This window comes from Populus alba, chromosome 1, assembly GCF_005239225.2.
Source record: "Populus alba chromosome 1, ASM523922v2, whole genome shotgun sequence".
Classification (NCBI taxonomy): Eukaryota; Viridiplantae; Streptophyta; class Magnoliopsida; order Malpighiales; family Salicaceae; genus Populus; species Populus alba.
The window spans coordinates 51,457,470-51,483,526 of NC_133284.1; the positions used below are offsets into that span (position 1 = coordinate 51,457,470).

The 26,057-nt window shown below is 30.4% G+C and overlaps 1 protein-coding gene and 1 pseudogene across 2 annotated transcripts; one reads left to right on the top strand and one right to left on the bottom strand.

Moving 5' to 3' along the window:
* The first annotated feature begins 8,048 nt into the window (after positions 1–8,048).
* On the top strand, positions 8,049–8,843 carry LOC118042460 (cellulose synthase-like protein D2; annotated as a pseudogene).
* Positions 8,844–14,343: 5,500 nt separating this feature from the next.
* Positions 14,344–18,586, bottom strand: LOC118042478 (granule-bound starch synthase 1, chloroplastic/amyloplastic). 2 transcript variants are annotated; one of them, XM_035050168.2, is made up of 14 exons: positions 18,432–18,586; positions 17,695–18,050; positions 17,521–17,601; positions 17,293–17,391; positions 17,081–17,170; positions 16,549–16,612; positions 16,363–16,463; positions 16,160–16,269; positions 15,809–16,052; positions 15,548–15,724; positions 15,266–15,457; positions 15,054–15,140; positions 14,847–14,975; positions 14,344–14,738 (listed from the first exon to the last, which is right to left on the bottom strand). In XM_035050168.2, exons 2-14 carry the CDS (start codon positions 18,034–18,036, stop codon positions 14,622–14,624), a joined length of 1,833 nt encoding a protein of 610 aa, XP_034906059.1. In that variant the 5' UTR covers positions 18,037–18,050; positions 18,432–18,586; the 3' UTR covers positions 14,344–14,621. The 2 variants fall into 2 exon arrangements, with proteins under 2 accessions (XP_034906059.1, XP_073261793.1); XM_073405692.1 differs by having other exon boundaries at positions 18,457–18,562.
* Positions 18,587–26,057: the final 7,471 nt, after the last annotated feature.

Sequence of the window (26,057 nt, forward strand, 5' to 3'; positions counted from 1 at the left end):
AAGTCTATAAAATACTTATGTTTTTATCTAAATATATAAAGTCTATTCACAGCTAGATTAACCTATGTTAGTCTATCAAATCTGCAAATCGAGTAATGAAATTCACTGGGTTTAATTAATTTTTATTTTATTTCATTATAAGATTAAAAACCAATTCAAAATAAATCAAAAATCAAAAGATAAGATTGAAAAAGAATAAGTAAGAACCCCACATTAAAAAAAAAAAAAAGAAATAAAAACACCCAAAAAAGAAAGAAACAATTTGGGATTTGTACTATAATTTAAAGCCTAATTTAATGTAATTAGGCTAGAAAAAAACTTGGGAAAAAGAAGAAGAAGAAGGAACCCTATATGTTTTAGATGTACACCGTCATTGTGTTTTTCATAATTTATTCATGGACCCATATCATTGAAATCGAAGAATTTGTATGATTGGAGTGAAGGCAAAAGCGTAGCCATCAAGTTATGATGCCATTACGATAAAAATATGTTAATGATTCGAGCAATCATGTAAATTAACCTAACCCTTATGTCATTAATTTGATGCCTTCATTGACAAGAATCTCCAATGGGCTGCTCTTGTATTTGTATGATTGGAGAAAAGTTATATTTAATGACACTGTCACATAAAGTTTTTGGTTTAAATTAATATTTTTTTTATACATATAAAATATTTTGAAAAAAAGTCAAGACATATTCAAGTGTATTTAGGAGTTTGGTTATGATTACTTTTCAAAATACTTTTTATTTAAAAATATATTAAAATAATATTTTTTTTATTTTTTTTAAATTATTTTTAATAATAGAACATTAAAATAATCTGAAAACACCAAAAAAATATATTATTTTAAAGTAAAGAAATAAATTTAAAAAATTTAAAATTTTGAAAAATATTTTTAAAACATAACACCAAACATTCAGGAGCTAAAGGATTTGAAATTGCTGCTTCATTAAGAATCCAAGCCCGTTAGAATATATTTTTTTTCAAAAAAAAAAAAAAAAAGGAACTTGAGGATTTACCTCTTTATTTAGCACTTTTTTTCTTGCTTTAATTGAAAAATTATTGTCTTTTGTTGTCCATCCATGCTGTTCACATGGCCTGACCGTCTCGGCTGTCTTTTTATCCTTTTTACACAATGCTTGTAGTTCAAACAAAGCAAGGTGACGCATTGTCCAATAAAACAATCAAAGTGGACAGTCGTTTTTATAGCTAGAATTCAATGATTTCTCGTCAATGTTAGTCACCATTCCATGATTACAGTTCACTTTTTTTTTTTTTTTTTTTTAATGACCGTTGATGTAGTTTGTAATTATGCTCGTATTTCACTGTGAAAACAGATTACTTTTATGGAAAAAAATGATGTTTAAGTTTTGAAATGGGATAAAAAAAATGAAAAACTAGCCGTAACAAATGTATAATCATGTTAATTAGAGCCAAGTTAACTTAAGATATCTTATTAAATTCGTTGTCAAAATCATGTGATTAAAGTAACCTAACAAAAAAATAAAAAGAAATAATTTTTTTTTTAAATCATGTTAACTTTTTCAAATCCGTGACTTGAATCATTAAACTTGAAACAACCAATCTGAAAAAATTATAAAGTATAATTCTTATTCAATCATATATTGAAGGATTGAATTGAGTAAAAAAGTTCAATTATATAGAAGGATTTGAAAAAATAGAAATTAAAAGAAAGAGAATCAAAACTAAAATAAAAATAAATTTTATATTTAAATAAATGGTGAAATTGAAAAAAAAAATTAGTAAAAGAAAAAAGAACTAAAAAGAATGAGGATTAAAATTAACATAAAAAATTAAAATAATTTTGTAATTAAAAGGGTGAAATTGAAAAATATAATAACTTTTACAAAAAAACTAGTAAGAAAAATTAGAAATCAAAGCAATGACAAACAAATTGAAAAATATAATATCATCAATTTGAATTGCATGATAAAATTGAAAAACCAATAAAACTTTTATAAAATAGTTAAGGAAAAAAAAATTAAAAATCCAAAGAATGAGAACCTAATTGGAGAATATAATATTTGGTAAATTGAGATTCAAGAATAAAATTAAAAAAAATATTCTACACAAGTACCCGAATAAAAAATAAAAAATTAAAATAATAGAGGCTAGAGTTGAAATACCAGTAACCAAAAGAATTAAAGTACAATTTTTGATAGAGAAAAGAAATAACAAAAAAAAAAAGTCTACTGATAACAAATCAGACCACTATCGATAAAATACGTTGCATAAATTGAAAGAAAAGATATAGATGTTTTGAATTTTAAAATATATTTTTACATATTTAAATTAAATTATTTTTAAAATGATCATATAAATAGATTATCAAGATTTTGATTAATATATTAAATGTTTTTCCTTACAACATTCTTCGTAATTAAGAAAATATGAGAAGAAAAGCTTTACCAAGTGAGACAACACGTGAGAGGTACATGATCAGTGATATAAAAAGAGAAAAGAAAAAAAAAAGAGTTTTTCGAAGCTCTTATTACAAAAATAATTTTATAATACATGAAGTAGCGAAAGTACTAGGAAGTATCACGATGCCTGGGCTTGGGCTGGAAGGGCTTGGGCTACCAAACTTGCCCAGTCCAGACTTGACCATACTTGGGCTAACCAGTTTTTCTTCTTCTTTAGTTTGGGCTAACCAGCTTTGGAATAGTCCAGCCCGCAAACCCTTTCACCCATTATTAACACTAACAAATAAACTAAAATAGATAGGCATTGTTCACGTCATTGTTTATAGCAAATTGTTTTTATGCTTGGCCTCTAATTTTTTTTCCTTTCAAATTGGTAATCACATTTAATTATACCTTTCAAATTATGTTCCATGGTTTTGGGAATATAATGTGATGTTATGGAGTATTTTTAATATTAAATTAAAATGTATTTTATAAAATACAATGTAAATTTATTATCAAGATAAATTTGAAAGAATAAGGATGAGACTTAACACAAAAAAAAAAAATAAAGTTCATAAAAAATCAATTTCATCCCTAAAGTTTTGAATTATACAAATTTAGTTATTGTTATTTTAGATTTTTTTAGTTTTAATCCATAACTTTATTTTTTTATGGTTTGATTTCTAATGTTAAGGTACTCAAAAAGATAAAAAGATAAAAAATGTTTGATCGACCACATTCAAACCATTAATATAGTTAAATTTAATGTTAATAGATTAAAGAGAATTTAAATGAAGGTGGTTTCTTTCCAATAACATATAACAAACGTAGATTAGGACCTAATAATTAATTTTTTTTTTTTTTTTTTTTTACTGGCCTTGATTTTAGGTTTTTAAAAGTGAGTAAAGGGTGTTTTAAGCTTCGATATCTATTTATTAAAGTTTTTATAATATTTTGAGGTGTTTTTAAACAAAAACAAGTTTTAAAACAGATTTTTGGTATCAAAATATTTGCAACCTAATTTTTCTCACTAGAAGTGACAAATTATTTGTCAAATTTGATTAATTGAACCCAACATGCAGAGAGTTTGACAAGAATTTTTAACATAATTATTCTCCTCATACTCTCTGCATATTGGGTTCAATTAATCACTCTAAATTTATCTACTAATACGTGGGGCTTTTTTTTTTTCCTTGGAAAATATATTTCCTATATTTTTCTCATCAATAATAAATATTTTTCTCATCAATAAATATCAGAGGAATTCTATTTAAAGTCACTTAAAATAATGCCAAATAATTTTACTAATTATGTTAGCCATAACCACTATCAGTGTTCATAAGTCAAAGTCAATAGGATTCAACAATGGCTCCATTCAAGAAACTCTCTTTAAATAACCATCTGCTAGGCGACCAGTGATAAAAGTGTAGAATCTCTTACTTTCTCCAGAAGGCTGTGAGTTAAGGGCTAGGAACCATCTTCAATCTTAAAAAGGAAGGCACCTCCATTTTATTTATTTATTTATTTATTTTGGTAGACAGTAAACAACACCTCAGCTTCCACATCCATGGAAGGGCTTTCAGGTTAATTAAATAATTTATTCAACACATATTTATTATTAAAAAAAATCTTAATCTTAATATACTAACATTTTTAGATTTTAGATTCCTTATAAATGAGCACTATAATAAATAAATCTTTAAATAATAACAACAACTCCCTACGTGTTCTTAAATAATAATAACAAGATAACATGTCCGCGCGCTGCCGCGGGCTTATAAAATAAATGCACCTGATAGTATTATAATTGTGAACCAGCGTTAGATAAGTAATAGAAACTAAAGGTATGGTTGAACAAATATTTCATGACGGAAAAAAAAGTTATGTTGGTGATCAAAAACTTAGAAACTGAATAAAATGATTTGTAACAATCTACAGTATTTTGTGAGGAATGATAAGGTGCTTTTGTCACATGATTTAGTTTTTTTGTTAATAAAATGCAAAAAAAAATTACAAAGCTAAATTCTCTACCAACTTAATATTAAAAAAAAAACCAACAAAGATAATTTTGGAAGGAAAAAAACCCATGAGAAAAAACATTGTAGCAATTGACAATGTTTTGTGAAGAAAACTATATTGCTTTCCCCAATAAAATAAAATAAAAAACCATTTAGATAAATATTGTAGCAATCCACAATGTTTTGTGAGAAAAACTACAATATTTTCTTTATATGATTTAGTTTTATTGTAATTATAATTTTTTAACCAACTGAATATTAAAAAAAAAAATCGACAAAGATAATTTTGGAAAAAACTTATATGGAAAAACACTATAACAATTCACAGTGTTTAAAAAAAAAATTACAAAGCTAAATTCTTAATCATCTCAATATTAAAAAACAAATCGACAGAGACAATTTTAGAAAAAAAAAATAACAAAATAAACACCAAAAAAAAGAGAAAAAAAAATCATGTTGGAAACACTATAGCAATTCACAGTATTTTGTGATGAAAGGTACAGTGCTTCCCCACATGATTTAGCATTATTTGTAATGACTTGTAATTGTAATTCTCAAACAATTCAATTTTAAAAAAATAAAATTGACAAAGATAAATTGAAAAAAATTATATATATAAAAAAAAAAAACCATGTGGAGAGACATTGTAGCAATCCACAATGTTTTGTTAGGAAAACTATAGTGTTTTTCCCTACATGATTAAGCTTTATTACAAAGTTAAATTCTAACCAACTTAATATTAAAAAAAATAAAATCAACGAAGATAATTTTGGAAAAATATTTACAAAAAAAAAGAAAACACAAAAGAAACTGGAAAAAAACCATGTGAGGAAAAACTGTATCAATCCATAGTGTTTTGTGCGAAAAAACTTGTATTTACTTGTAATTGCAATTCTTAATCAACTTAAAATTTAAAAATAAAATTGACAAAGACAATTTAAAAAAAAAAAACATAACAAAAACAAAAAAAAAAAATCTTGTGAAAAAAAACACTATAGCAATCTACTGTAATTTTCGAGGAAAGTTAGAGTGCTTTTCTCACATATTGTAACTGTAATTTTTAACCAGTTCAATATTAAAATATAAAATAAAAAAAGATAATTTTGAAGAAAGTCATAAAAAAAAACCATGCAAAGAAATACTATAGCAATTAACAATGTTTTAAAGAAAAAAAATTACAAAACTAAATTATCAATCAGCTAAATATTAAAAAAAATCAACAAATATAATTTTAAAAATAAAAAAAATAAAATAGAAAAACTATGTGTAAACCGCGTTCCCAAAAAATTAAATTACTAAAATTTAATACGATTTTATATGTTTTGGATCGTTTTGATGTGCTAATGTCAAAAATAATTTTTAAAAAATAAAAAAAATATCATTGACATGTATTTGAACACGAAAAGTTATTTGAAAAAGTAACCACTACCACATTGTCAAAATACACTGTTATTTTTGATAGACAGTAAACAACACCTCAGCTTCCACATTCATGGAAGGGCTTTCAGGTTAAATAATTTGTTCAACATATATTTATTATTAAAAATTTTTTTAATCTTAATATACTAACATTTTTAGATTTTAGATTTCTATTCATGAGCACTATAATAAATAAATCTTTAAATAATAATAACAACTCCCTATGTGTTCTTAAATAATAATAAATAACAACAACAACAACAACAACAACAACAACAATAATAAAAAAATTCATGTGGGTAACATGAGGGACACATTTATTTCTATTCATGCTTGTACAAGTACTTAAACTTATTGCAACATTTATAACTTTACCAACTTTAAAAAGGAAGAGAAAACTAGGGGACTTTTTAATTTAAGGAAAGATAAGGTTATTTTTGTTTATTAGCACTTGTTTTTTTTTTTAAATAAAATGATTTGCATATATCGTGATTAGGAAACACAATATTTATAACTTGTAATTATTTATAATAATGACATGAAAAAAATATTATATGGGTAGGAGAAAAAAAAAGTTATTTTGAAAATATACTGAAGTTCTGATAATGACATCATCAATAATATCAAAAAGATGTTGATAAGATGAATCAAACGACACCAAAAAAGATCATCAATGATGACTCGAGTGGGTCATACTTGTCGCTTAAATGTGGCAAGTGGATCACTTGTCTTTGGCAACAAGTAGGTGATTTTTCTTTATGTCATTAGATTTGTTTCGTCAATATTTTTAAGATGGTACAAGTGGTGTCATAATCGGAGTTTTGGTGTGTTTTCAAGATTTTGTTTCTCCCCTCTGTTGTTCATTTAATATATTTTGAATAACAATAAGTTATAAATTTGATATTTCTCAATCATGATATTTATAAATTATGCCTTTTTACTAATTATTTTTTCAATTATGCTATTTCACTAAATTTTTAATTTATCATGATAATTTAAAAAAATCAAAAAAATAGTTTTGGGATCATTCTTTTAACCCTTTATTAAAGAGGTTTTTTCCACATTAATATAATGACAAATATTTTTCAAACTAGTACAAATTAAGTGAAACTGCACATGTTGGATTGAGAAATATTTTCTAATTGTATGAATTTTTTTTTACTCTGATAATATGAGAAAAAACTCTTTATTTGCAGTAGAACAGAAGTACTCTTTACAAATATTTTTCAAACTAGTACAAATAGTATTTTTTTAAATTTCTAATTATACTTTTTTTTTTTTTAACATTCGAAAGACAAATTTATGCTTGCCGGACAATGTTGCAAGTGTAGTCCTACATTCGCCTTCCTTTTTTATGACACCATTTGGCTTTTTCTACGAATTTTTATTTTTGTATGCGTGTGTGTTTACTCACTTGGGCACATATTTCACATGCTAAATGCATGGAATAATGATGATCTAAAAAATATTTTGCTCCTTTTCAAGTTTAACATGCTCTTAGACACAACATGTTTGAGGAAAGAGTTTGGGCAGAGGGTTGTCCAGATGATTTTTATGATCTAGTGTCCTCTCATGTTCGAATTTTGATTTCTTAATGAAGTTTGATTTTGATAAGATCCACTTGTCTGTATATGTGCAAATCGTGAACAGAATCTTGACATGGAAAACTGGGATTTCATTGGGGCTAGCCTCAACATGGCTAGATAATCATGAAGATATTGCAATACAGACTATGGTTAGATGTTTTGGGAAAGCTAAACATGTTTAATGTGTACCAAATAGCAAGTCAATCTAAGCAGTAGCTTTCACTGCTCTTATCACCAAGCATGATGATGCTTTACTCGTAAGAAAAGAATTTAAGGCCTGCTTGGCAGTACAAAGGTGGGGCACAAGAAAGCTTGGCAAGTTTTAATGCAAAATTTACAGATACTGAGATTTCTGGAATACAATATCTAATGTTTCTGAAACATTGGCTATGTTGCTAAATTCTGATGCAATATATTGAAATCTTTTAAAGGAAACTATCGAATAGCATCTACTTCTTTATTTAAGAAAAGAGATTAAATTTGTTATATTATTAACAAAAATACCACAAATAAAAAAGCAATGAAACTTTCATCCTAGTTATAACCATAGTTTTTAAAGCACTCAACTCGATGGTCAACTCGGGACCAGTTGTAGATCATGAGAAAGTTTTCTACAGCACCAATTAATCTCACTGATAGGCTACACCAAGTTCTGAGGTGGGCTACTGGTTCTGTTGAGATATTCTTCTCACCCAACAATGCTCTGCTAGCTGGCCCCAAGATGAATTTTTTGCAGAGAGTTGCTTACATCAATGTTGGACTATACCCTTTTACTTCCATTTTCCTTGTAGCTTACTATTTCCTTCCTGCATTTTCCCTTTTATCTGGTCACTTCATTGTTAAGACTATCAACATATAATCCCTACTGTACCTCCTAGTCATTTCCATTACACACAACATGCTTGCCTGTCTTGAAATCAAGTGGGCAGGCATCAAACTCCAAGACTGGTGGCGAAATGAGCAGTTTTGGTTGATCAGTGGTACAAGCTCCCACATAGTTGCTGTGCTTCAAGGACTGCAAAAGGTCATTGTAGGAATTGAGATCTCTTTTACTTTGACATCGAAATCAGCCAGTAGTGAAGATGATGATTTCTCCGATCTCTACACTATCAAATGGTCATTTCTGATGATACCACCAATCACAGTTATCATCCTTAACTTGATTGACATGGCTGTTGGGGTTTGTAGGACTATATATGGTGCCAATCCACAATGGGGCCAATTGTTAGGAGGGGTGTTCTTCAGTTTTTGGGTCTTAGCCCACCTCAATCCTTCTGCTAAAGGACTTATGGGAAGACACGAGAGGACATCAACAGTTGTATATGTTTGGTCAGGACTTACTGCAATATCCATCAGCCTCCTTTGGGTGCTAACCAACCGTACTAACTGTTAGAATTATGAGATTATGCCTTGAGTAGCATAGAGTTAAGTATAGTAATGTTATTTGAATTTTATATTACTGTTTTGATTCTTTAAGATTTGCAGTAATAACATTCTGTTGCAGTTTGTTATTTTCAATTTCAATAATCTCTCAAGTTTGTTAAGAGTTTTAATTTATTCCAAGTTCTATGTAAGCCTATATATAGGCATTCGAAATTAATGAAATATATTGATCTTTCTACTTAACTCTGCTATCTTGAATTTGATTCTCCTATACTTAAACTTTAGTTTCCAGAACTAAATATTTCTAATAGTGATATCAGAGCATATAAATCCTACGGGCTGTGAGGCAAGCATTTTCTTTCTTTTAAGTGATAAAAACAGAGAGGGTGATGAGGCAAGTATTCTAAGTGCTAAACACTGAGAGGGTGAGCATAAATACTAGTGAGTTATTTCCCTTTTGTTTTTTTATCAATGTCTTCTTCAAGCAATATTGCATATGCAATTCCAATGCTTAGTGATGAACTCTATCATATTTGGGATGTCAAAATGAGATTTTATCTAAGATCTCAAGGCTTATGGAATGTTATGATGATTGATTTTGATCTACCGCCATTGAATGCAAATCCTACAATTGCTCAAATGAAAGCACATGAAGAAGAAAAACTCAAGAAGGACAAAGCCATTACCTACCTACATTCTGGACTTGTAGATCATATTTTCATAAAGATAATGAATCTAGAAACACCAAAACAGGTATGAGATAAGCTCCAAATTGAATTTGAAGGCAGCAACAAAGTCAAAGCAGTTAAACTTCTTGCATTTAAAAGGGAATTTGAGTTGATGAAGATGAAAGACAATGAATCTGTCAAAGATTACTCTAGCAGATTAATGGATGTTGTAAATCAAATGAGACTTATTGGAAATACATTTGAAGATCATAAGGTAGTAGAAAAACTTATAATGTCAGTCCCACAAAAGTTTGAAGCTAAGATCTCTACAATAGAAGAATCTTGCGATTTGCAAAATCTTATTATTGCAGAGTTAATTAGAAAACTTTATGTTTAGGAGCAAAGGGTTCATATGAGAGATGATGAGACTATTGAAGGGGCTTTCCAAGCAAACAACAAAGGAAAAAGTGATGGTAACCTGTCAAGAAACAAACTTGTCAAGTTTTCTAAAAGGAAAACAAGTACACCTTCAAGAAGACAGATTTTCTTACCATACCCTTATTGCAGAAGAACTAACCATACTGAGAAAGATTACTGGTTTAAGGGTAAACCTTCTCTCCAGTGTATGTTCTGTAATAATCTGGGTCATAGTAAGAAATTTTGCAGAATCAAGAAGAAACAATCACAACAACAAATAAAACAATAAGCAAATGTATCTAAAGAAGGCAAAGACGATGAAGATCATTTGTTTATGGCATCACAAGCTAGCAATACTTCTGAACTAAATACATGGCTTATAGACAGTGGCTGCACAAGTCACATGTCTAAGTTTCTATCAATCTTGTCTTCTATTGATAGATCAGTTTAACCGAAGATCAAGTTGGGAAATGGATATATTATGCAAGCTAAGGGGAAAGGCACTGTTGTGGTTAGCACAAATAAAGGTATTAAAACCATCACAAATGTTCTTTACATTCCAAAACTAGATCAAAATCTCCTTAGTGTTGCACAGATGCTCAGGAATGGTTATGAAGTCTCTTTTAAAGAGAAATTTTTCTTTATCATTGATACACATAATTAAGAGATAGCAAAAATCAAAATGGATGGTAATAGCTTCTATTTGAAGCTTGATGTTGTTAAAGGACATGTGTTTAGTGCTAAGATTGATGAAAGCATTCTTTGGCACAAAAGATTTGTTCATTACAATCTCAATTTATTAAAGTTGTTGTATGACACTGGAATGGTAGAAAACATGTATGAAATTCATGTTACTGCTTATATATATGGAAGTTGTGAACTAGGAAAGCAACACCGACAATCATTCCCAAAGGTATATCTAAAAGAGCAACTCATAAGCTGGAGTTAGTCCACTCAGACATGTGTGGACCAATGAGCACAACCTCCTTGAGCAATAATATGTACTTTATATTGTTCATTGATGACTTTAGTAGAATGACTTAGGTTTATTTTCTGAAAAACCATGTCACAAACACTTTTTATGTTCAAAAACTTCAAAAGCATGGCTGAAACTCAAAGTGGTCAGAAGATCAAGGTGTTGAGAACTGATAATGGAGGAGAGTATATTTCGAAGGAGTTCAATGCATGTTGTTTAGAAGCTGGGATTGTACACCAGCTGACGATTCCATACTCTCCATAGCAGAATGGAGTTTCTGAAAGGAAGAACAAAACAGTGATGGAGATGTCTAGATGTATCTTGTTTGAAAAGAAGTTGCCAAGGTTTCTATGGGTTAAAGCAGTAAATACTTCACTATATTTGCTTAATAGACTTCCAACTAAGTCTATTCAAAACAAAATACCATTGGAAGCATGGTCTAGAGTTCGGCCTACAGCCAAACATCTAAAAGTGTTTGAATCATTGTGATATTTTCTTATACCATCTACCAAAAAAAGGAAACTGGATGAATGAACAGAAAAAAGGATTTTTATGGGATATGCAACAGAATCAAAAGGTTACAGAATTTTCAATCTGAATGCAGCTAAAATTCATGTCAACAAAGATGTGCATTTTGATGAGAATTCCTGCTGGAATTGGAACTTAAAAATAGTTGATCAGAATATCATAACTGCACTTGAACCAGTAGTAAGAAGTATTGGTGTTGAAGTTCAACAAGACATTGAAGTAACTTCAGATACAGTAGTACTTAAGCTTAGGCCATTGTCTAATGTGTACGAAAGATGTAATCTTGTACATGTTGAGCCTACAAACTACACTGAAGCTACATGAGTTCTAGCTTGGATTGAAGCAATGAAATCAGAAATTGATTCCATTGAAAGAAATAGGACTTGGAGATTGACTGAACTTCTTGAAGATAAAAAGGAAATTGGAGTGAAGTGGGTCTTCAAAACAAAATTCAATCCAGATGGTTCAATCTTCAAACACAAGGCTATATTGGTTGTTAAAGGCCTTGCTCAAGTTGTTGGAGTGGATTATGGAGATACTTTTGCACCAGTAGCTAGGCATGACACTATAAGACTCCTACTTACTCTTGCAGGACAAAAAGGATGGAGAGTATATCATTTAGATGTTAAGTCTGCTTTTCTAAATGGAATACTTCTTGAAGAAATTTATGTTCAGCAACCAGAAGGCTTTGTAGTTGGTAATGAACACAAAGTATACAAGCTACACAGGGCTCTTTATGGCTTGAAACAAGCACCAAGAGCCTGGTACAACAGAATTGACACTTATTTGATTCAACTAGGATTCAAGAGAAGTGAAAATGAAGCTACTTTGTATCTGAAACAAGATGAAGATGGTCTGCAACTAGTGATATTACTCTATGTAAACGACATGCTAGTTACTGGAAGCAATGCAAAGTTGCTAGAAGAGTTCAAAATAGAAATGAAAGATGTTTTTGAAATGTTTGATCTTGGCATTATGAACTACTTTCTTGGAATGGAAATACATCAATGTAGTTCGGGTATTTTTGTTTCATAAAAGGAAATATGTTGTTGATATACTCAAGAAGTTCAAACTTGAGTCATGCAAAGAAGTAGCAACTCCTTTGGCATAAAATGAGAACATTTCAAAGAATGATGGTGAGAAACTTGAAGATCCCTTTGGATTTAGAAGCTTAGTGGGCGGTTTACTATACTTGACGACAACTAGACCTAACTTGATGTTTCCAGCTGGTTTGCTGTCAAGGTTCATGAGCTCACTTAGTAATATTCACATGGGAATTGCTAAAAGGGTGTTGAAGTACATTAGAGGAACAACAGATCTTGGCATCTGGTACTTGAAGACATGAGGAGTAAAACTAATTGGTTATGCAGATAGTGACTGGGCAGGGAATGTTAATGACATGAAAAACACCTCTAGGTATGTTTTTAACATTGGTTCAGGTGCAATCTGTTGGAATGCAAAGAAGCAAGAGGTGGAGGCACAATCAACTGCAGAAGCAGAGTATATCTCCATGTCAGCTGCTGCAAATCAAGCAATTTGGTTGAACAAGTTGCTTGGTGATTTGGGTCAAGAACAAAGCTCACCAACTGAGCTTTATTGTGACAACAAATCTGCTATTGCTATTGCTCTAAATCTGGTTCAACACGGCAGAACCAAGCACATCAATGTGAAATTTTATTATATAAGAGAAGTTGACAAGAATCTGCTTATAAAGCTACACTATTATCCAACAGATGTTCAACTTGTTGATATAATGACTAAAGCTCTTCCTAGATCAAGACTGGAATTTCTAAGGATGAAACTTGGTTTGTCCAAGGCAAGTCTCAAGGAGGAGTGTTAGAATTATGAGATTATGTCTTGAGTAAGATAGAGTTAAGTGCAGTTATGTTATTTGAATTTTATATTATTGTTTTGATTCTTTAGGATTTGCAATAGTAACATTCTGCTGCAGTTTGTTATTTTCAATTCCAATAATCTTTCAAGTTTGTTGAGAGTTTCAATCCATTCCAAGTTCTATGTAAGCCTATATATCGACATTTGAAATTAATGAAATATATTAATCTTTCTACTCAACTCTACCATCTTGAATATGTTTCTCCTATATTTAAACTTTAGTTTCCAGAACTAAATATTTCTAACACTAACAATATATAGGAATTGCAATTCCAATGATATATTGAAACAACTGTACTAGCTCTAAACCTCTCAATCACAGGCTTGCATAGTTGCCTTCTCCATCTGTAATATAAGTTTGGTGGGTTCCTAATGAATTTTGCGTGCATTAGTAATTTATCACTGGAAATAAAACAGGATCTGTGACAGTGGTTTGTTGCATCTAATTCAATGCATAGTTCCATTATAAAGTTTTGGTGGCACAAAATTTCTTCGACCGGAATTATGACTCTCTGCTAATCTTTTTGCTCTGATATTCGAATTTTTCCTACTTAGTTTTATGGCCAAATAACATCTTTGGACTAGTTTTTGCATGCTAAGACACAGCTCCAATTTAGATTGGAAGTATCGTTGTGTCCATTTTCTTCTGTGTAAGCCTAAATGTGAATATGTTTACGCCTGTAAACTATTTATCCAATCAACCATGGCTGACAAAATCCCATTTACCTCTCAGATGATATGGCATTATATTAGCTTCAGATGATAAGACCCAAAGTTTCCAGGCCTAGTGTGTGGCTTGTTGCTGGATACCATGTTCTTGTGTTGTATTATTGGCTGATTTATCTGTAAGGTTCGTTGCGTTTACATGCCATGTCCAGGAATTTTCGCCAGCCAGCTCATCTAGATTTCTGCAATGCATTCAGAAAGAAGATTTATGTCCACAAGCACTTAATCCCCAGACTTGTAAGGATCTACAAGCTTACATTAGTTAGTGGCCATTATCAATTTATCCCCGAAGCAAAAGCACCTTTATCAGAAGATAAATATTTATTTACCCCAATAAAGCATGGCAACCTGAGAAACCTTTTCTGGTTTCTTAAACTGGCATTACAGATGTTAGTTACAAATTCTATTTATACAGACTCGAACACCATCTGGCCTTTCCAAAAATACATCCATTGCCAAACTGCCTAGAATCCCCGCAAGTTCTCAATTGGCATGGCTGTTACTGTCTTGTACATTGTAGGAATTTATCAATATGCATTTACGTAGCCAAACAGACACCATTTAGTATTATCCACGTTGATCAAGGAGTGGCGACATTCTCCTTGGCAAGTGGAGCAATCTCCTCTCCTTCGATTCCAGCTTTGCTGCCGATAACATTTAGGTTTAACAGAATATTCTCCCAGAGTCTGGCTGGTCCCTGCATATATCAAACCGAAATTTATTTTTTCATTATTTTGATCCCAGGAACTAAAAACGATTACTGTTGCAGGTGAGTGAGGCTCTTGTATTCTCATTAGTCACTAACCTTCCATGAAAGATCTTGGGACATGCAATTCTTGATCATTTCTTTGAAGGCAGCAGTGCCGTAGACTGCGAGAGCTCTTCCGGCAGTCTCAACAATTGCAGCCACATCTGCTTGATCAACTACATCGCACTGCAAAATATCTTGCTTTAGAATCAAGGATAGAGGAAACGAATAAATCAAACAGAGTAATTGCCACTGTGCTTTTACCTCAACATTGAAAGCTCCCATATGGAATCCTGTGTAACCTTCTTTGACAGTGTCAACAAGTCCACCAGTGGAGGAAACAATGCATACCTGCAGCAAAGTTATCAGTTATTTGCTGTCATATTTCACGAATACAAGTAGCTAGAAGTTTCTAGGTCATGCTAAAATTGTGGAGTGAATCAAGACAGTAGCTCCATAACGAGAAAGGGAATTACTGTTCCGTATCGCATAGCATGCAACTGAATGAGACCACAAGGTTCAAATCTACTGGGGATCATCATAAAGTCAGCACCAGCAATGATCATATGGGCCAGGGGGACATTGAACTTTGCCACTCCTCTGACCTTATCAGGATACTTTTTCTCAAGCTCGGCAATCTGTTTTTCCATGTATTTTTTGCCAGTACCCTGAAGGAAACAACAGATCTCATCATTAAACATTGTATACAATCACAGCATCATAAATTAGGAGAAAAGGATGATGAAGTTTACACTTACAAGGACTATTATCTGCACATTGTTTTTAACCAGCATTGGAATGGCAGCAGCAAGAATATCGGAACCTTTTTGCTCTTCCAGTCTACCAATAAAGCCTATTACAGGAATATCTCTGTCAACAGGCAATCCAACTTCTGCTTGAAGTTCTTCCTTCAATAATGGCTTTGCAGATAAGACCTGAACAAGAAGATCCCGAAAATCACCCACTTTACCTTTCAGATTTGCATTCTTTGGTACTAAAACATATTATAAAGCACTTACAGTTGTGATCTCATATTTGGTGCTTAGGTATTTATCTGTTGCAGGATTCCATTCTTGAATATCCATACCATTTACTATCCCAGTAATGCCAGTTGTACGGAGGTAGTTATCCAACTCCACACCCTTTTCAACTCCAGAAACAAGTTCCTGGGCATAGTAAGGGCTTACAGTTAAAACTCTGTGTGCTTCCAATATACCAGCCTTCAACCAATTGATTTTCCTTCCCTTCACAGGCTTGTTATACCTGCCAACATAAAATCCTTCAGTATTTGGAAAGGGGAGAGACACACAAAACCTGTATAAAACTACATTTCAATTCATCTAAAAGCATCAACTGCTAAAAATCCTCACCCATCCATGAAGTCAAAAGAGCTCTTGTACTCATCTGGCAAATTTAGGAGTGGGAAATCTGAGAAGGAAAATCTGCCCTGATAAGCAATGTTATGGATGCAAAAGGCAACCTGTCATGATTGAATTGACAACAATGTCAGCTACTGTGCAGTCAGACATCCAAGCCAAGCAGAACTCTAAATGTCTCAATTCAGTGGACATACCTTTGCAGTCATGTAAATTCCCCTGGATTGGTACATTGATTTCAAGTAACATGGGAGGAGACCAGTGTGCCAATCATTGGCAACAAAGACAACATCCTCTCCTGCATTATGTGAGAAAAGAACATGCATTGGAGAAATTTCTTCATAGGAAAATGAATTCTCACAACTTCGTAAAGAGGTACAAACCATATGGTCCAGAGAAATGTTTGCTGCTGTTCAAGCTCAGAACCCTTGGTGCTTCAAGAGCAGCCTGAAAAACAATCAAACGAATTCATTTGCGATATACTTACCTATCCACTAAAACAAAAATTATCACAATAATGATGCTGATCAACTACCATTACTGGATGGAAACTACCATGAATTTTGTTCAGCAATTCATTTTAACTCGTTGTTAATAACTTTATAGCATGGGGAAACTTGCAGAGTCAGGTCTACTTGGGTGAAAGTTTGTACTAGAAGACACATGCTTTGATTATGTCTACACATTATCCAGCTTCTACACAGCTTAACAAGATGAATTGTGAAAGATATGGTACTAGTTTATATTTATAATGCAAGTTATGAAACATTTTAACCATGCGGCATATGAAGTAGAGGATTTAGACGAAAAACAAACTCTGTTTTCACCATTTTCTAAATTTCTGATACTTTCTCAAGATGCAACGATTTCAAGTTACAGTAAGGCACATGAAATGAAAAAGGAACGGAAAATTACCAGGCAGAACAAGCTGAACCGCAGTTGATTATCCTGGAAATCCTCTCCAGCTGCAGGACCATAGATTTTGGATCCAGTTTTGCCCCAAACCTTAAACATCCAGTTAATTTAGAATCAGAAACAGCAAACAAGAGAAAAGACAACCAAATATCTGAATTTGCAAGAACTACAGCCTTTAGACACAAGAATCAGCAATCATCAGAAATTTAAACCTTCGCTAGGAACATGGGATGATCCACAAACACGCGATCAACTCCACGCTTGTAGCAGTGGAAGTACCGAACAGTTTCAACTCTGTCTCCAACTGGAATCTGCCCATAAGAAGCTCATCATTTTAGTAAACAACCTAAAAAATTACCATCTTCACAGGCAAGGAAACAAAGCACAGACATAAAGTAAAGATAAGCCCTCTTAAACACAGTAAAACTATGACAAATTACCTGCGCCACTACACAAGTGTCCCAAGCATCTTTGTACTGGTCAAATCGTGGAGAGATTGTCATAACCCGATGGCCTCTTGCCTGCACAACAATACCACAGTAAAATCGATTAAACACAAGCCGTGCCTGACATTTTTCAAAGATGAAACTAAGTATCAGAAACCCTCTACTCACAGCCATTGCTGGGGGAAGTCCACCAAGAACATCACCAAGACCACCAGTTTTGCTCCAAGGAGCTACCTCAGTGGCAACAAAGACCACAGTCATTCCTCCTTGTAGACAAACAATTTTTCCAGAAGTGTCATTCCCAGTAGCATAGGCCTTTTTGACAGACTTCCTTGCAAATGCTTGAGTCTTAAATTGCAGCTTGTCCACCATGTTCAGTGACCTTAAACCACTGTGAGTCATGCTTTGGCTCCTTAACCCAATTTGACCAAAATTTTCCGTTGTTTCTGATCCATGGCTGCTCACATATGAGTTCCTTGGCGCAAAGTGTGAAGCAGTCAGGCTTGCCATGGTTCTCTCTTGCTCTGCAAATCCAAACCGAAAAACAAAAACCAAATTCCTTTCAAATTCTTTAAACACTCCAAGTTGATCATCCCAAAAGGGAAAACAATTCTGGGGTGCTCGAAAAAAAAGCTACAAATTGATCAAACTAAGAAATTTAAACCTGAAAGACTTACAAACAAGTAAAAAATGGTGACACTAAGGCCAAAGAATGATCAAGATATATAGTACTAGCCATCATACAAGTTACAACCTTTGTGAATCAAACAATAACAAACTAGCAATAAAATCTCTAGACTTTGATTTTGTTTTGAAACCATAAGAAAACCAATTCATTAAAAGTCTCAAAAAGTTGTTAACAAAATCAGAAACATATGCAAACGCTAAGCAAATCAACAACTTACAAGATCAACAAGAGAAGTTTGTTACTAGAATGATAGAGTGGTCTAAGGTCAGCTAAGTCCAGAAGTGAATGAGTGATTCACAGTATATTCCGTGACCAAAGGCAAGGGCTTTTGTAGCATTTGCATAGTAACTCGTGCCATGACACATGGCATCATTGTACTGGTTACGGTCACTTCCAAATCACCAGGAACCTTGAGATTGATTTCACGGTCAATAATTCACATGAAAACTTGGACCCACCATGGAAGCATGATTATTTTGATTCAAGAAGAATATGCTACAAATTTGAGGTCCGTAGGGGCTAGATTTAGTTTTTTTTTGAAGGGTTGGAATCAAGTGGCAGAAACGACATTGAAGTGAGTCATGTCTTGGCTAGTGGGTCCTACAGTTTCTGCCAGCAAGTGTCAACATTTTCCAAACCTGGTGTCCATCAATGTTGCTTTCAGTCAGATTTTATTGTATTAAAAAATTACGAAATGGACGGTAGAGAAATCGAGGGGAAAATTAAATCTTAAATCAAATTAAAAAATATGAGGGTAAGAGAAAAACTGTATGGCTCTTAGCTGTGAAATCTTCTAATAAGGAGAGAAAAATACAAAAACAGGGAAAAAAAAAAAAAACTGTGGTTCACGTTGGGATTGTAATCAATTCCTTGGCGTTTTTTGGTTACAGCTCTTTTTTTATGCCTTAGCTTACAATTATTTTCTTCATTTTTTTAATGTCAAGATCCACTCAATCTTCTAACGAATCCAAGGGAATTGAAAACAAATAATTGAAAGGGGAAAAAAAAACTAGATTTTGACATTTGGAATTGAAAACATATAATTGAAAGGGGAAAAAAAACTAGATTTTGACATTTTGTATCTCTCATTCTCTATATATGGTACCTAATACCTAACGACAACAGAGAATATTATAACAAATTAACAACATTATATATACACACACTAGCTATTTTATCCATGAGCCGCCGCAGGTGATAAATTTTTCTTTTAAACAATCCCGGGTATGCAGGCTGGTTTTTATTTAAAAAAAATTCAAAGTATAAATAAAAAAACTTATATAAGTATCTAGTCAAATATATCGGATAATTATATATAATCATTTATGTGGCTGAAAAAATATGGTTTTATATTCAAAAACCCTTTTTGAACCTTTTATTTTTATCCAAAACATTTATAAAACACTGTAGAAACCTTATTAAATCAATCCATAGCCTCTAAAAATATCAAAAAATACCCCAAAAATTCAAAATCAACCCAAAACTAAAAAAACTTTTCAAGAAGTTTAGATATTTTTTTTAAAGGTGTTTTCAAGGTTAAAAAAAAAAAAAACATCTAATCTTAACCCTCCTTACTATTTGGAATATACATAAAAATAAATGTTTTGATAGCCTAAATCTTCTCTCAACAACAACTTTCTCTCTCTAAGCCAGAATTTAATTATCTGTTCTCTCTTTTCCACCCAAAAAAGAACTAAAAAAGTAAAATTTGATACCAAAATGTATGTTTTTAAAATTATAGGGACCATTCACATAATAACTAAAAAAAATGAGGGATGAAAATAAAATTTTAAAATAAATTTCAAAAGTCATTATCTATATTACACGTGTTTTTCACTTCAATTTTATGTCCTTCAACTCAACCTACACCCCCCAAAACATATGTAATTGGACTTCAATTTGAGCTTAAAAGAGCTTAATTATGCAAATTAAAAATTAAAAAATCAAATTAAATTTTTTTTAAAAAAAATCTCACTATTACAATTTACAGTTAAATGTAAGAGAAGAAAAGGTAGCAATAGAGCTATGCCTTTTAAATTATAGGCAATATGAGTTTTTTTTTTTTGTTTCATGTAGTTTTTAATTTTTAAATTTTGATTAGAAAATTTTATTTCTACCATGTTTTAGTTCCTGAAAATTGATAAATAAGAGGAAAAGTTACTGGGGAGAGAGAGAAGAGAGAGAGGTCTTTTTTGGGCCACATTCTGGAAGTTGAATTTTTTTAGCATTTGATGGGCAGTAAGTTTCGATTAAGATTATTAAGATTCAATTGGGTAAGTTTTAAAGAACAAAAACGAAAATGGGTATCTGCAATGAAAGGGCTTGCGTTGGCCAAGGGTTTGCTGTAGCTGTGCTGTTTAGGCGCTTCAATTCCTTCAACTTTCCTGTTTAGGGCATCGAATGTGGTTTGAGATTTATAGTTTGTGGAAGTTGACTTGTGGTTTGAGTGGTTTGATGTATGCATGAGGATTCTTTTCTAATAAATGTGAAGAACAACAAGAAGTTTTTTAGAATTGTGGTTGTTGAGTTTGTTGTTCCATTTAGTTTATGGCAATTAATGGAGGGAGTGTGACATGAAACAAGTTTGTTTTTGTTTTTAAAAAATATTTTTTAAAAAATTAATTTTTTTTATAATTTTAAATTATTTTAATACGTTGATGTTAAAGATATTTTTAAAAAATTAAATAAAAATTATATTTAATATTATTTTTAAACAAAAAATATTTTTTTTAAAAAAAAATCATTATCATAATTATAAATACTACACTAAAGTAAAGTAGGCAACTTAACAACCCAATTTGTGATTTCATGCTTGCTGCAAAACTTCATCAAAATTATATGTTTTCACCAAAATGGTAAAAGGCTCTCTATATAGTGGGAGGAAATAGGGCAGATCTAAGATAATTTTCTATGAATACCAAAATTAGGATAATTTTTTAGGGGTGTTAAAATTAAAAAAATTTTTGTATCTCGTAGGGGCCACATATATAAGATATTTATATAACCCTAGAATTTTTTTTTCCCCTAATTGTCCCCTTATCCCCACCCTACAAAGAAAGGATTTGCATGATGAAAGTTTGGCTTGGATGTTGGCTTGTTTGACAGTATGGTTGCGGTTGCTTTTTAAATAAATTTTCATGCTAAAATAAATGCTAATGATATCTTTTTATTTTTTTAAAAATTATTTTTGATATCAGCACATTAAAATAATTTAAAACACTAAAAACATATATTAATTTAAATTTAATAAAAAATTTAAATTTTTTTTTAAAGTGTTTTTAAACGCAGAAACAAACAGTTCCTCACTGCAGATAAAACTGTGTTTCCAAACCTTTGAAGGAATGTGTATACAAGAATACTTTGTTTGTTTTAGTTTTTCAAAAAAAATTATGCAAACAATAGAATTTTTAATTTTTTTTAATTTAAATTAAATATTTTATACTAACGTTATAATCTTTTAAAATAAAAAAATTTTATGATTTTAATATATTTTTAAATAAAAAAATCACTGTTATTAAACTTGCATACATTCACGAAGAAGAAGATACCAAGCTGAGATCAAAAAAGCTGGTGATGGATCATGGTAATGTTTAGCCCATTACTGTTAATATTTCTTTCTTCTTACACAAACCTTAACAAAAATGGTTAAAGTGTTGCCACGAATGGTAGATATTGAAAAAATCTATAATTGTCTGGTAAACTTGGTTAGAGAGTAATAGAGGGTTAGGTGAAACATTCTTGCTTGTCTACTTAGGAGTACAAAAATAATATGTCATTTCATTCATGTAATAAAGGGAATTGAATAACAGTATCTTTGGAGAAAGTCTATCCATTAACTTATTGTAAGGACCTAAATTTCATTTCATCTGCAAAAAAATGGTATTTAAATTCCATGCTTCAATAGAATTCTTGAACCATTGTATGGTGGGACTAATTATGAATCGACTAATTTAATGGTTCATGATATATATATATATATATATATATATTATGATTTATTTTTTTCTTTTACAAAATAACATATCTCTAATGATTTGTAATTAAATAAGCACTCAATTAAATCTTTGGTCTTTGGATTATACTAGATGTCATGCCAGCGCGATGCTGCGAGCTTGTGGCATGCTTGTGCGTTGTTGTGGGTTTATGGAAAAAACAAAAAAAAATTATATGGAGAAAAACTATTGCAATCCACAATTTTTTTAAAGAAAAAAACTATAAAGCTAAATTCTTAACCAGCTTAGTATTTAAAAAATAAAATGAACAAAGAAAATTTTGGAAAAAATCATAACAAAAAAAAAATCATGTGGGGAACACTGTAGCAATCTACAATGTTTTTTTTTTAAAAAAAAACTACGAAGCTAAATTATCAACCAGCTCAATATTAAAAAAAAATTCGACAAAAACGAAAGAAAAATAAAAAACCATACATGGAAACACTGTAGTAATCTATAGTGTTTCATGAGAAAATCTACAATTGTAATTCTCAACTAGCTTAATATTAAAAGTAATAAAATCGATAAAGATAACTTTGAAAAAAAATCATAACAAAAAAAATCATGCAAGGGAACACTGTAGCTATCTACGATGTTTTAAAGAAATAAAACTACGAAGCTAAATTTTCAACCAACTCAATATGAAAAAAAAATTCGAAAAAAGACAATTATGAAAAAAAAACAAAAAAAATATCATAAAAAATAAAATAAAAACCATGTGGGGAAACACTGTAGCAATCTACTAAATTCTCAACCAACTTTATATTAAAAAAATAAAATCAACAAAAAAATTATGAAAAAAAACACAAAAATATGAAAAAAGAAAAAGGAAAAGAAGAAGACAATTTTGAAAAAAAAAAAAAAAAACAAAATGGAAAAAAAAATTGAAAAAAAAAACATGTGGGGAAAGTTAAAGCTAAATTCTCAATTAGCTCAATATTAAAAAAAAAAATTTGACAAAGATAATTTTGAAAAAAAAACATGTGGGAAAACACTATAATAAAACAAAAACTATGTGAGAAAACAATGTAACAATCCATAATGTTTTTTTTTTTAAAACTATGAAGCAAAATTCTCAACTAGCTCAATATGAAAAAAAATAAAATCGACAAAGACTATTTAAAAAAAAAAAGTTTATAAAAAAAAAAAAACAATGTAGGGAAACATTGTAGTAATCCATAATGTTTTAAAGAAAAAAACTACAGAACTAAATTTTCAACAACTTCAATATTAAAAAAAATTAACAAAGATAATTTTGAAAAAAAATACAAAAAAAAGAAGGAAAAAAAAGAAGAAGAAGACAATCTTGGAAAAAAAAAACATGTAAAACCTAAAAAAAGAGGGAAAACAAAAAAAAATGTGGGGAAAAAAGAAACAAAAAAAAAAAAAGCATGCGTCGTGAGGAAAGTTACAATACTTTTTCCATGCCTTTTAGTATATTAGTAAATGATAACAAATTATGAAATCTAGCATTACATTAAGTTTCTCATCTAATACGTATTACATTACCGCAATAATTATTTAACCTGATTTGATTGGATATATTTATCTAATAACCTGCTAACTCTTGACTTAACTTGAGTTAGGTCTATTTTTTAAATGTTTGAGAGTGATTTTATTAAATTTAAGTAATTTAATGTATTAGCTCGTGTGATAGTTTGAGTTTTTTTTTAAAAAAAAAAAACTTGTTTAAAATAATATTATTTTTATTTTTTTATCTAAAAAAATATATTTTTATTAAAAACTCAAAAGACCTGAGTCAATGTAATATATCCACCCAATTTTCAACCTAAATCTTGAACTATGCATACGACAGCATCATGTTCTCTGAGCTACATCATCAAGAAAAAGAATTTCACTAAAGCTATCGGAAAAAAGAAAATCATGCACTTCATAAAAAAAAAATCTCTGATACAATTGGTGAAGTAGCTAATGATGCATTGTCAAGGATTATAACTATCTTCTTTATCCGAATAATCTAGCTTTAATAATTTCCTTGCAAAAAAAAAAAAAAAATATTCAAAAGTTCATCATTAACATCAAGTTTTAAAGAATCAGACCATTCTCCATCAATCTCTTTCCTAATTCTTACATTCGAAGTGTGATCCGAATCATCTTGTGCGTCTTCATAATTCTTAAAAGTGAGGAATCACCATGCACATATTCAAAGGGGTTTAAGACTAAAAATCTAAGATAGTTTTCCTCAGTTGTTTTTTTTTAGTATTTTTTTAGAAATATATTAAAATAATAATTTTTTTTATTTTTAAAAAAATTATTTTTATTAACACATCAAAATAATTCAAAAAATTTTAAAATTATTTTTTTAAAAAAATATAATATAACCGCGAATATGAATACCTAACTAAAGCATGTATGGGATAAACCAATGGAGGAGAGAGTTCACTATATATATATATTGTCAAAAAGATCAATTAATAATCAATGTGTTTGTTTGAAAGAACAACCTGCAACGCAAGAATAGGTAGTTTTCATCAATAGTCGAAGGAAGATGGAAGATTAATTAACAATAAAACATAATAAAATAAACGTGGATGATTTATTGAAGATGATCATTTAATAAAATTATTTTTTTTTAGATTAATATGAATTTTCAGACTAACTTGTTTGCATATTAGTTAATTATATATACCTTAAAATTAGTAACAATATAAGTTTTTAGCGATCTTTAAGTTTTTGAAAATCAAACTAATAATTTTTATAGAATAAATATATGATGTAACTTAATTAAACTATATCCATCAAAATTATTTAATAAGATTATTGTTATATACTGATATGGAAAGGTCAAAATTTCCAGCTGGGATTTTCTTAAAAACCACCCTTGCATTTGTGCCTCAAGCATATGGCTTGATTTGAAGTCGCACATCGAGCTCCATGGCCCATGAAAGGTATAGGCCATAGCTGATGTCCTCTAGCGAGCTTGTGGTCTCTGTTAAAATGCCCTTACATGAACTGATGTCTGCCTGTGAGTCTTTGTGACCCTCATTATCATTATTCATGGTATTTTTTAAAAAGACAACTATTGGCCTCAATTTTATTTTATTTTTTGAAATAATCCTGCCCATTGGGTTTCAGACTTGAATACTTCATTATCTTATAGTTGTAACTTGAATGGCTAAGAATCTGAGGGTAAGAGAAGTTGTTTTGCTCTTAGCTGTGATAATTATTATAAATTATAAATTATATATATAAAAAAACAACTAAGTCCCCTCAGTCATCATTCACTGTAGACTTTGAGGGGATGCACTGCTCATTCGGACATCTTTTTTTCTTTTTCTTTTTTTTTTCTTTATCCCTAGGATTTTTTATACTTTCGTCCCTTAATATCTTTGTCTTTTTCTTTGGTCCTTTCAAATTGGTTTGATTTCTAAGTGATTTGTTTTCCATGCGTGCATGTGAAGATCTCGAGGTGCCAAGCAACTGTTTCATCTCTCAATTAATTATTAGTTTGGTGAAATAAAATTTAATTTTATTAATTTAATATAATTAAAGTTATAGAGACCGAATTTGAAGCTTTAAGAAATGTCTAGTCTCCTTGCACGGTCAGGAAAAAGTTCATGTTCCTTTTTATTATTTCAATCTCTTAGTTTTTTTTTTTCAATTTAATCCCTTCTCATTTGCTTAATTTGAGATTTCACTTGGTAGCTTTTTTTGTTGCCTTGATATATGAAGGTTTTTTTTATTGTTTTTTTTTTAAATTGATTTTCTTTTAATTTTATTCTAATATAATGACGAAGTTATAGATTTGACATACTAACTTAGATATGTTTGAATTGAGTTTTCTTACGTTTTAAAAATTACAGTTTTTATTTTTATTTTATCTTTTAACA

Bases quoted from the DNA above. Each gene is read 5' to 3' on its own strand.
- LOC118042478 (XM_035050168.2), bottom strand. From the start codon at position 18,036: ATGGCAAGCCTGACTGCTTCACACTTTGCGCCAAGGAACTCATATGTG. The intron at 16,464-16,548 runs GTTTGTACCTCT...CACATAATGCAG, and splicing joins ACATTTCTCTGGACCATATG to GAGAGGATGTTGTCTTTGTT. The intron at 16,053-16,159 runs GTGAGGATTTTT...TTATGTTGGCAG, and splicing joins TCTTTTGACTTCATGGATGG to GTATAACAAGCCTGTGAAGG.